This window comes from Palaemon carinicauda, chromosome 38 (genome assembly GCF_036898095.1).
Source record: "Palaemon carinicauda isolate YSFRI2023 chromosome 38, ASM3689809v2, whole genome shotgun sequence".
NCBI classification, from domain to species: Eukaryota; Metazoa; Arthropoda; class Malacostraca; order Decapoda; family Palaemonidae; genus Palaemon; species Palaemon carinicauda.
This window is the reverse complement of record NC_090762.1, coordinates 7,942,829-7,957,222: the sequence shown is the minus strand read 5'-3', so window position 1 is coordinate 7,957,222 and position 14,394 is coordinate 7,942,829. Positions and strand designations below refer to the sequence as shown.

At 32.3% G+C, this 14,394-nt stretch overlaps 1 protein-coding gene across 1 annotated transcript in view; it reads right to left on the bottom strand.

The window, feature by feature from the left end:
- LOC137630083 (myb/SANT-like DNA-binding domain-containing protein 3) overlaps positions 1-4,219 on the bottom strand; it is a 24,200-nt gene extending 19,981 nt beyond the window's left edge. The window contains exon 1 of the mRNA XM_068361565.1: positions 3,930-4,219. Coding sequence (XP_068217666.1) covers positions 3,930-4,078 — 149 coding nt within the window. The 5' untranslated portion in view covers positions 4,079-4,219. The remainder of the gene's footprint in view (positions 1-3,929) is intronic.
- Positions 4,220-14,394: the final 10,175 nt, after the last annotated feature.

Sequence of the window (14,394 nt, the reverse complement as noted above, 5' to 3'; positions counted from 1 at the left end):
AGAACTCTTGAAAATATCTGCACAGGAAGTACAGCAATCCTAAAACCATGTAAAGATGGAGATAACATTCCGATTGAGAAAGGAGTGAGGTAGGGAGACATCATCTAAATTATTCACAGCATTCCTAGAAGAAGTTTTTAAAGATTTAGATTGGGAAAATGTAGGAATTAATATAAATGGGGAATGGCTTAACAGCTAAAGATTTGCAGATAATAAAGTTGTGTTAAATAAATTATGTGAGGAACAGCAAAAGATGGTAAAAGACCTGAAGAGAGAAGTCAAAAATGTAGAACTGAAAATGAATATGAGTAAAACTAAGATGATGTTCAAGGAAAATGCAGAGACATCAAATAAGGGTTATGAACGAACCTCTAGAGATTGTTAATAAATATACGTACTTAGGACAGACAGTATTTCCCCAAGACACAAGACCGAAATTACAAGAGGGATAATATGGTATGGAGAGCTTTTGGTAAACAAAATGAGATTGTGAGAACTAAAATGCTACTGACTCTAAAAACAAACATATTTAATCAGATGGTCCTACCAGTATTAACGTATGCATCAGAAACTTGGAGCCTTACTAAAGCCATATAACATAAGCTAATTACAACTCAAAGGGCTATGGAAAGAATAATGATGGGAATAACACTCAGAGACAGAAAAAAAGCCACATGATTCGAGAGCAAACTGAAGTAGATGATATTTTAACAACATGTAAGAAAAAGACATGGACATTGGCAGGACATACTGATAATGACAGATAATACATGGCCATTGAAAATAATAGAATGGGTCCCTAGAGATTTCAGGAGAAGGGAAGAAGAGAAGACGATGGATTGGCGTACTAAGAAAGCATGCGGCTGTGGACTGACACAGAAAGACCATAAACAGACAGACGTAGAAGGGCATGTCTGAGGCCTTCGTTCGGCAGTGGAATAGTAACGGATGATAATGATGATTTATATATATATATATATATATATATATATATATATATATATATATATATATATATATATATATATATATATATACAGTATATATATATATATTATCTATTAAATATATACAGTATATATATATATATATATATATATATATATATATATATATATATATATATATATATATATATATATCTTTTCACCTTGTGCTTGTTACCTTGTTATGTTTAAAGTAGGCTACATGTGTTATCTTGATATTCATTAAGACATTTAGAGCCGATGGTATCTGGCCTTTTTGATGGTCACATAACAAACGACTGGCCTGACCCAATTTTGTTTAACTTTGTTGATCGAATGACCAGTAGCTTAGCAACTGGGTTATATAACTTAGTTATCAAATGCTTCACCCGAGATGAGAAGAATCTGGGAAGTAGGAACTCTCTTTACAGGGAATGTAGTTGTAACTTACAGAACCCCAAAACAAAATATATAAGATTAATGGCTTTCAAGAATGGCCAGTCGTTCTCACCGGATGATTGGGAGACCAACAAATGCATCATTTCACTTTAAAATCCATGAAACTACTGATGGTTTTATATATCTCCCTATATAATAAAAAAACAAGTGTCTGCCTATACTGTATATATATATATATATATATATATATATATATATATATATATATATATATATATATATATATATATATATATCTTTTCCTGTCACACTGGCATTGCCAAACGTATGACTACCCGGTCTCTCCCCGTTCCTCGGGAAGAAAGAAGATGGAGTAGTCAAACAATGGTGAGAGGGGGTACCCCGAGAGGTAGTAAAGGAAGGGGAAACGGTGGGAAGGGTTGAATCTGTGTGTGCCTATCTATCTAAACATTTAACCGTCATTTTAACGGGTCGTGTTACTCTAATATATATATATATATATATATATATATATATATATATATATATATATATATATATATATATATATATATATATATATAGTTTTTACTAAAACCTTAGAACATAAGCTAATTACAACTCATTAGAACAATGAAAAGAATGATGAGGGGTATATATAGCACCAAGAGACAGACAAAGAGCATCATGGATACAAGAGAAATCTGAAGTGGAGGATATTTTAACAACATATAAGAAATAGAAATGGATATGGGCATGACATACATGGGAATGAAAGGTAATATATGGGCATTACGAATAACAGAATGGGTCCCTAGAGATGGCAAAAGAAGCAGGGGAAAGTAACAGAATGGGTCCCTAGAGATGGCAACAGAAGCAGGGGAAAGAAGGGAAGACGATGAATTGACGAGCCTAGAAAATTTGCTGGTATAGATTGACATAGAACGACCATAAACAGACGGGAGTGGAAGGGCGTGTCTGGGGACTTCGTCTTGCAGTGGACTAGTTACAGCTGATCACGGTGACATTTACAGTACACGTAAAACTCATGTACAATACAACACAAAGTAAAATGAAGTAGTGAATCCTAGCCTTTTTCGTCACTACTTGATGAAGATTGTTTTTTTTACAATATATACGTCCCAGTGAGAGTATGAATATACATTAAAACATTTATAGAATAGGTATTATAAAATATGACACCTGTAATTACTACAATTCTTTCCTGCTTTCTGTTCATTGCTCATATACCTTTAGAGAGTGGGATCAGATGAAGGGAGAGGTCAGGTGTTCAGATTTTTTTTTTCTATGCTAATCTCGACTATCACTTAGTTGCCAACAATTTCCTAATACTATTATCAGGTTAACTTACATGATTTTTCGTATCCCTGAATATGCAGAAGAACATATAGATTGATATACTATTAACTATATTGTTTACAATCCTACTTAATTCCAATGCTGACTTGCGTCGGCGACTGAATTTTGATAGGTGTACTTGATCAGGCAGACTTATCCCGGAAAGTGGGACACCTTCGGATGCATTGTGTGTTAATAAAAGAAAACGTCGCTAATAACGTACTTCAATACAATCATCTTGTCGTTAACAGCTCGGAATTTCAATTAGCAGTCCTTTTGAAAGCTAAGACTATTTTTGCAGCCGGAGTTTGGGAATATAAGTTAAAAGGATGATGACAGCAGATAACGTTTAAAGTAAAGAGCAAAGTCAGTGTTATGTGATATTAACAATTATGACTAATACAGCAACGACGACAACTACAATAACAATAACAGTAATAAGAATAATTACAGTATGTGTTAACAGGGTCAACGATGCGGGACTTGTCAATTCCTCTTTGGTTCGGGTTGACAAGTTTCAATGTAAATCCAACACATAATACGACTATGGTGACATGTAACGTCATATTCCAAATGAAAGGTAAAGACATCATGCTTTCAATACCCCTCTCCCCACACACAAACAAACACACACACACACACACACACACACACACACACATATATATATATATATATATATATATATATATATATATATATATATATATATATATATATATATTAGAGGGTGTGTGTATTTAGCCCTATAAGTGCATGCAATGGAAGATACTTAAATTCAATTACCATCCCCATACACAAACACACACACACACACACACACATATATATATATATATATATATATATATATATATATATATATATATATATATATATATATATATATATATATATATACTATGAGAGGTGTGTTTAGGCCTATAAGTGCTTGCAATGGACGATACTTAAATTCAATTACCATCACACGTGCTGGGAGCCCGCCTCTCCTACCCACAGGACAGAACTCCAGGGTGTTGTGATTCGGGAAACAGCACCCGACGGATGAATGGATCAGTCGAGGAACCTCCCAGACAGCATTGCTCCCTTTCTTACTATTGCTTGGAGGCCGGGCCATCGTAGCACACATCTTTAGGATACTATTACCTTGCATAACAAACAGTTCGCCGTCGACAGTGTGACCTCAAAATAACTGACGAATCTTACCTGATGGTGTGGGCAGACGAATTCTTATCGCCTATGATGCTCACGTATTGGCTAAACACAGAGTAGAATGTGTCCTTTTCGTATTTCGTGAAATTGCGAGACCGGTACCGCTTTTGTAGACTATCATCCTCCGACTCGTGGCCGTCCATCTTAACGATCGACTGAGAAAATCTCAGTGGTGCAAACGGTTTCGGCACATGCAATCGCCCAAGATATTAAAACGATCTCGTCACCTCACAGAGAATCACAAGCTCGTACACACATGCGACTGCTGTAGGTTGTGGTGGCCGCGTCGCAACTCGTCCCGTCAATAATCATTTCACGTAAACAAAATTTAGCGACCCTAACATTTACGTATGACTTATACTATTATATTTCGCTGTTTAAAAAGAAATAATGTATGATTTGTATTGTAGTGAATATTATCTGACTAACATTTATAAAACCTGATGATCTAACACGAAAATCCTGTCAGTTACATACAACGTTAATTATAAATCTTGTAAATATATCCGTCTTCACGTAAACATGACGTAGGCAGTGGCGGCTTGGCGCTGCTGTGAAAAATGTCGTACTCCTTACCGTCGCACCTTAGTAACCACGTGGTCAGACGTACGAAACCATTGAACGGGCTTTTACCACTCGTCGTATAAGAGACGCGATAACAGGTCAGGCCATAGTAAGGAAATATCTTTGGCATAATTCACTTACAATTCGTTACCGTAGGTTTTTATTCGTATTACTTAAGGGAGATCGTAAGTTAAGGAATTGCGGTTAGATAGATTGTTAGAAATAAACTCTTGAGATGAGGATATGTCTCGAGAGCTTAAAATAATTACTATGACGTTATTATTATTATTATTATTATTATTATTATTATTATTATTATTATTATTATTATTATTATTATTATTATTATGTAATTGTTCAGTTTCCTATATTCTTACATACAATGCACACGCATACACACACATATTATACATACATACATACATATATATATATATATATATATATATATATATATATATATATATATATATATATATATATATATATATATATATATATATATATATATATAGAGGATCAGATCAATTTCTCCCACCATCACCAATCTGCAATTGCCAGGGTGGTGATGAAATTGCCAAACCCCAGACATGAATAAGGACACATGTAGTCCTGCAGTGGACTAAAAACTGTTGTTCCCTTTATGTATTACAAAATTGATTTTAAATTTGCTTAATTTTAAAGAAACTTAAAGTTTTCAATTATCCATTTTTGTTAATTAATTTCGTCTTTTCCAAATATTTTTGTCTTAAAATTTTCACCACCATAGGCTTTATGTAATCACTCAACCATTACAGTCTTGATAAATAATCACGGGGAAAAAAAAAGAAAAAAAAAGCGACTCGAAACGCCAAATAATAAATGTTAATGTAAATGCAGATTTTGTTAACCTGAAAATTTCAGTATCTGGAGCTCAGATTTTCCAGAGATGCTGTCTTCTATTCTTGGACGACTCTCTCTCTCTCTCTCTCTCTCTCTCTCTCTCTCTCTCTCTCTCTCTCTCTCTCTCTCTATATATATATATATATATATATATATATATATATATATATATATATATATATATATATATATATATATATATATATGTATATATATACAACACACACACGCACATATATATATATATATATATATATATATATATATATATATATATATATATATATATATATATATATATATATAAATGTATATGTATATATATATACACACCACACACACACACACACATATATATATATATATATATATATATATATATATATATATATACAGTATATATATACATATATATATATATATATATATATATATATATATATATATATATATATATATATATATATATAATAATAAAATTTTAAATGAATATACTACGACGCATAAAAACCTATGGGACCTATTTTAATTATGATGCGGAAAAAATCAATTGCGATGCAGGAAATCCTGAAGAGTCCAGAAGGCGTAAAATCGATCATGTAGGTTGGCAAGGGTACCAGCCACCCGTTGAGATACTACCGCTAGAGAGTTATTGGGGTCCTTTGACTGGCCAGACAGTACTACATTGGATCCTCTTCTCTGGTTATGGCTCATTTTCCCTTGACCTACACATACACTGGATATTCTGGCCTATTCTTTACATATTCTCCTCTGTCCTCATACACCTGACAACACTGAGATTACCAAATCATTCTTCTTCATCTAAGGGGTTAACTATTGCACTGTAATTGTTCAGTGACCACTTTCCTCTTGGTAAATGTAGAAAAGACTCTTTTAGCTATGGTAAGCAGCTCTTCTAGGAGAAGGACACTCCAGAATCAAACCATTGTTGTCTGGTCTTGGGTAGTGCCATAGCCTCTGTACCATGGCCTTCCACTGTCTTGGGTTAGAGTTCTCTTGCTTGAGGGTACACTCGGGAACGCTATTCTATCTAATTTCTCTTCCTCTTGTTTTGTTAGTGTTTATTTTTCCCTGTTGGAGCGCTTGGGCTTATAGGAAATATTTATTTCAATGTTGTTACTGTTCTTAAAATATCTTTTTTTTCTTGTTTGCTTTCCTCACTGGAGTATTTTCCTTGTGGGAGCCCCTGCGCTTATAATAACTTGCTTTTCCAACTAGGGTTGTAGCTTAGCAAGTAGACGTAGTAGTAGTAATAATAATAATAATGATAATAATAATAATAATAATGATAATAATAATAATAATAATAATAATAATGTGTACCAATACGTGGAAGTTAGAACAGAAGTGACCTCATCTACAAAGAACCACAACTCAGAAATTAAGCTATATCTGCGTAATAGGTACTCTTTATTTGAAGGTATTTTGATTGAATGAAAGGGAATAATTTAATAACATCCTAGGAAAATATGTACACCAAGATCTTTTCTACTACAAAGCTCTTTTTTACGAGCATTTTGTTCAGGCGTTTGGTGATATATCCCGTGACATTTACATAATAATGCATGCCCATGGTTGTGTATATAAGGGTTAGTTTGGGACAGAGGAGGACTCATCTCTTTGGAAGTTCAGATTCGACCGTCCTTCGGAAAGCAGATAAAGGTTAAGTCTCCCTTGGCTCTGATATCTCTGATCCCTGATAATATAACTTTGATTTGTGCTGAACTGATCTTGAGGAGCTGAAGTGATATTATAAGTCTTTGGTTTCGCTTGAACTCTTCTTAGTGCAATATTATGCTTGAATTGCTTTAAAGAATTGAAGCGTTACGAATTGTGTACTTTCTGTATAGTTACTCAAATTACTCAGTAGCTTGAACATTAAACTTACGGTGCTACTATGAAATGAAGTATTCCTGAATAATTTGATATAATGATTACATGTAGCAAAACATAATCTTTTCTATATCCTTAATAGAAAATGTTACTTTTTGATTTCTCACGAATTAGCAAAGGCAAGGGTGGATTACCAAATCTTATTCCAATTAGGTTTATATTTTAAAGAAAATACACCCCCCATACACACACTCACACACATATACACACACACACACACATATATATATATATATATATATATATATATATATATAATATGTATTTTTATATATATATATATATATATATAATATGTATATATATATATATATATATATATATATATATATATATATATATATATATATATATATATATATATATATGAATATGTGATACGTGTATGTATATATATATATATATATATATATATATATATATATATATATATATATATATATTTATATATATATATATGTATATTTATATATGTATATATAATACGTATATATATATATATATGTATATATATATATATATATATATATATATATATATATATATATATATATATATATATATATATATATATATATAATTTCAGTCTCATGTCCTGGGGAAATACTGACTGTCTGTCCTAAGTACGTGTATTCATTAACAATCCCTAGAGGTTCGTCATAACCTTTATTAGTTGTGTCTGCAAATATATATATATATATATATATATATATATATATATATATATATATATATATATATATATATATATATATATTGAACATTAAGATATTTTCCCATAAAATAAAGATGGACCGATTCCACATTTACCGTCCAACTGTTAAATCATGGGTGAACCGCCTGAGAAATAACCTAAGATTGGCCGTTTCAAACATTTGAGCAAACACATAATCAGTGGTCCATTGAACGCCCTACTCACTTGTGCATCCAGGATATTTAGTCCTTCCTTTCAAGTGCTTCGTTTCACTCCGTTTATCGTGTAGTTTGTACCTCTCTGTCTCCTTCCTATACCAACCCAATATCCTCAATCCTTTCCATAAGGTAACCAGTTACCCCTTTTTTTGTATCTCCACCTTTCCCAACCTTTAAAATCCTTCGCTCATCACATATACTGCAACTACCATTCGTCTCAACCATTCCGAGCGTTTTTATTCTGGTATTCATATGAAACCAACGCACTTCGCCTCCCTGGATTATTATTATTACTAGCTAAGCTAGGATCAGCAATACCTTCATTGATCTTCACCTACACTTCTACATTTCTTGCTTTACCTTTCTTTGGGTCACTTCTAATCTTAATTTATCACCAACCATTAAATTTACTCACAAATACGTATAGGAATCAATCAATTCTATTTTTCCCCTGGTAATGTTATCATTAAATGTTCCATATTTGTTTACATTAACCTTCATAACCCTACTCTGAGTCACGTTTACTGTGAACTGTTCTTCATTTGGTAAAGTCTGCAGTTTCTCTGTATCATCCCTAATTAATTTCGTATTATCTGTAATTGTCGACTATTCTACACTTCATCCATAAGTGTTTAGTGCATACATCTACTCTCCTTTTTAGGCTGCAAGCACTTCGACATCCGTAAAGATATGAAGCAGCCAGGTTGAATAACACCGTCTTATGGCATACCTTCTGGGACAATCACTCTTTCTTCTACCTATTATATCAAGTTTTGTTTCCATCATAACATTTTTTAATTATTCAACAACTATATATTGATTCGACCCCTCAGGTTTTTCTAGGTTACACCCCATACAGATTTTTCCTTTGCTCTCTAACATTTCTTCTTTGTGTAAACTTACATGGCTCTTCCTCACAAGTTTTCTTTCTCAATCAAATTTCTACCAAAATCTTATCCTGAAATGCTAGGTGATTCTATGTCATTTTAATTATTCCAATTTGTCTCTCTCACTTTTGTCTGTATGCGCTAGATCAATTAAATTTGGTTACTCAATTACTTCTGGCTTTCCAATCTCCAAATTCTTAATTTCCCTCCTTACCCCCTCAACGGTTACACCCTTATCCATTCTTAAATGTTTCCCATTGAATTCAAATTTACAAATTTTAATTAAGTTCGTTCTATTAAGGTAGGATTTTAAATACAAATCCAGCCGTTTACTATTAAGGGTATCGGATAAAAGTTCTAACACGTCATCAGTAGGTACTTTTTATGAGTGATGATATAACATTAAAACTCGCATGCCGAAAAGAACTGATAATCCATTTACTATGTATTTATCAAATTAAGGTTACATTATTTCTTATATTTGACTGAGATGGTACCAACTGATGGATGAAGGATATCATCAAAGCACACACAAGAACACACATTATATATATATATATATATATATATATATATATATATATATATATATATATATATATATATATATATATATATATATATATATACGTACATATATACACACACCTAGTGTATGTATATCCCTCTCTGAGTGGTGAAAGGGTTTGCGTATTGTCATGATCAGCAAAGCTGTACTAGTCAGGGCTACCCATACTAGGTTGGTTTGCTGTGAGCGATCATAAGAATATCTCCCACCATCATCAATCTTCACACACAACCACACCCACACACACACACACACACACACATATATATATATATATATATATATATAGATATATATATATATATATATATATATATATATATATATATATATATATATATATATATTTATTTATTTATATTTAGTATATGTATATCCTTTTCTGAGTGGTGAATGGGTTTGCGTATTGCCATGATCAGCAAAGCTGTACTAGTCAGGGCTGCCCATACTAGGTGGGTTTGTTGTGAGCGATCAGACGAAAATCTCCCACCATCATTAATCCGCATTGGCCAGCGTGGTGATGAAAACTGGCCAAACTCCAGACACAAATTGACATGTCTGAAGCCTTCGTCCTCCAGTGAACTAGAAACGGCTACATTTGTTATTATATATATATATATATATATATATATATATATATATATATATATATATATATATATATATATATATATATATATATATATATATATATATACACTGTATTAGTATATCGCCTACACGACACCTTAACTTGCGTCGGGACCACAAATCTTTCCCTTTTATATGGAATGGTTCATGTTTGACATTAAAAGGGAAGTGGTCTACTACTATCTGAAATTCATCTGAAATTGTAACTGACAAGTGACTCTCATTCATTGGCTGTGTTTCAGATTATATTATTACCTTATGAAGTGGACTAGCGAGGATAGTAACCAAAACAAAGATTTCGTTACATAATTTTCGAAATATTCAATATATTCGATTTACCTCATGTAATATCTGGTCAACATCAATTTGTGAATTCTACGTGGGACTATGGTGTTTAACCTTAATCATATAATAAGGAAAGGGATGTGTTATCCAAATGGTTCCCTTTTTTATTTTTTAACTTTCTTATTCTTTTCATATCTACCAGTTTCCTGTAGCAGGGAATGGCACGAAAGAAAAATATCATAACGGTCACTGCTACACATTCTTTAAGTGCACACAGTGCATAAAATTATTATATTATTTATCATATTTCGAGCAATTTTGGTATGAACTTAGTCGTGTGTGTTTTTTTTTTTTTTCCTGGAAAACCTTGAATCCCTCGAAATTTCGTTTTGATGTATCTCAAGCATATATACACCTCATTTCATTCTTTTGTGAGTACACGAGTACATTGCTTATCTGTTTAGGAAACTATTTCTTTTATAAACAATTCTAGAGATTTATAAACGTTTTTCCTGACTATAATTAGCCACAAGAGGAATTGCAGACTTATCGTTTAAATAATGGTTAGATCATTGTAACAGATAGTATTTAGCATAAAAAATAAAGTTCATTTATTAAATATAAGAGAAGCTTGAAGGTTTTCAGCTTTAGACGGGGATAGTACGGCAGATGCCTAAATCTAGGTTGGCCATTAGATGTAAAAAGGTAACTTTTCTCTTTCAAGCTATGACAAATTCATTTCGTAAAAATGGCAATTTAAGTTGTTCATGAAATCTCAGAAGTATGGAGCTACATATTCTAGAAGTGAATAGAATGAAAGATTGATAGAACTGGTGTATTCTCGAGCTCATGTCTTCCCCATAGGATTGGTAGTAGCGTTTTCTCAAAGAAACTAAGTTCATTGGGTTAGATTTGAATATAACCATCTTGCAAGAACCATTTCTTCCATTGATAACCGAATTAACTTAGTTTGAATAGAGCCTCTGATTGGTAATTATTCCTATTTTGATTACTGTAGGATTTACTCTAGCTGTGCGGTTATCACTTCCCTACTTATTTCTCCCCTTGTAATGGGCTCTTAGAAAAGCAGTTATTTTTACCATGAAAAATTACAGCTATCCTTGTGATTTTTTAAGAGCAGTATCCTTCTAAGGATAGTTGTGTAATGCAGCGGAATGGGATGTGTGGGAATGAAAGGGAGATTAGCTGTAGGTTATAGAAGTGGCAAAACAGACCCTGAAGCCCACACACACAGGCGTCCACATAAACCTTTTCGCTATCATTACGCCCCAAACAATGTGTGGGGGGCGATAAATACGAAGTAGGACAACCGAAATGCCCAGCGCACCCAAGAATTATAGGACAGCTTCCCGCTACTGACTCATTCCAACGACATTCCTATTGGAACAATACTGCCTCCTCCTCTCCCCCCCTCTTCGCCCACCCCTAACATATCCGTCCCTCCCTCCACCCCCTCGTTGAACTACCACCGCCATCATTCTCCTACCCCATCTCTCTCCGATAGAGGTGATGTTATTCCTTTTTTTGTTTCGCTATTCAAAATCTTTCATTTGGCGTATGTAATTGATTTTGTTACATCTCTCTCTCTCTCTCTCTCTCTCTCTCTCTCTCTCTCTCTCTCTCTCTCTCGTCTCCCTGACACACATTTCGGTACTTATTCCTATCGCCCATACACAGGACTAAAATGCTTATTATTGATAAGAAAATTTCATATGTATATATATATATATACATATATATATATATATATATATATATATATATATATATATATGTATATATATATGTATATGTATATATATTGTTTGTATATATATATATATATATATATATATATATATATATATATATATATATATATATATATTTAGTGAGGTAGTAGGTTGGCCCGGGCATTAGCCACCGGTTGATATACTACCACTAGTTATTGGATCCTTTGACTGGCCAGACAATACTACTTTGGCTCCCTCTCTCTGGTTACGGTGCGTTTTTTCTTTGCCTACACATTCACCGAATAGTCTGGCCTATTCTTTCCACATAGATTACTAAACAATTCTTCTTTGCTCAGGGGGTTAATTTATCATCGTCATCATCTCCTTCTACGTCTATTGACGCAAAGGGCCTCGGTTAGATTTCGCCAGTCGTCGCTATCTTGAGCTTTTAAATCAGTACTTCTCCATTCATCATCTCCTACCTCACCTTCCATAATGTTCAGTTATGTAGGCCTGGGTGTTCCAACTGTTCTATGGTTAATTACTGTAATGTAATTGTTCAGTAGCTACTTTCCACTTGGCAAGGGTAGAAAAGACTCATTAGCTTCGGTAAGTAGCTTTCTAGATGGACACTCCAAAATCACTCCATTGTTCATTAGTCATGGGTAGTGTCAGAGCCGCTGTAACGTGGTGTCCACTGTCTTGCGGGTAGAGTTCTCTTGCTTCAAGGTACAATTGGGCACGGTATTCTATCTTGTTTCTCTTCCTCTTTATTTTTTTTTTATTTTTTTTAAGTTTTTATAGTTTATATATGAAAGATGTATTTTAATGTTGTCAATGTTCTCAAAATATTTTATTTTAACTGTTCATTACTTTCCTTGTATTTTATATATTTCTTTTTTTCCTTGCTTCACTGGGCTATTTTTACCCGTTAGATACCTTGAGCTTGTACACACTGCTTTTCTAACAAGAGTTGTAGCTTAGCTTGTTATAATAATAATAATAATAATAATAATAATAATAATAATAATAGAAACTGCAGCCGTTTATAGTATACTGCAGGACAAAGGCCTCAGACATAACCCTATTCATATCTAGGGATTGGTCATTTCGCCATCACGCTGGCCGTTACGGATTGGTGATGGTGGGAAACTTTATTTTGATCGCTTGCAACAAACCACTCCAGTATGGGTGGCCCTAGCTAGTATAACTTTATCGATCGTGGCGAAATATATATATATATATATATATATATATATATATATATATATATATATATATATATATATATATATATATATACTGGTGAATATAACACTAAGAGCATAAAAAGAGCAACATGAATACGGGAGCAAACTAAAATAGAGGATATTCTAGCAACTTGTAAGAAAAAGAAATGGATATGGGCAGGATATATAATGAGATTGGCAGAATAACAGAATGGGTCCCGAGAGCTTGTAAAAGAAGCAGAGGAATGAAGAGAAGACGACGGATCGACGGACTGAGGAAGTTTGCGGGTGTAGACTGGCCCAGTAAGACCATAAACAGACGCTTGTGGAAGGTCATGTCTGATGCCTTTGTTCTGCAGTGGACTAGTAACGGCTCAAGATGATATATATATATATATATATATATATATATATATATATACATATTTATATATATATATATATATATATATATATATATATATATATATATATATATATTTATATATATATATATATATATATATATATATATATATATTTATATATATATATATATATATATATATATATATATATATATATATATATTTATATATATATATATATATATTTATATATATATATATATACATTTATATATATATATATATATATATATATACATTTATATATATATATATATTTATATATATATTTTATATATATATATATATATATATATATATATATATATATATATATATATATATATATGAAGTATATGATTTATATAACACTCAATAGCACGTAGACAACGATGCCGTCGTGAGAATACTGTAGGTATAATGAAGTGGTTCAGACAAATATCCTATACACATCGCTAATCACCGCGCG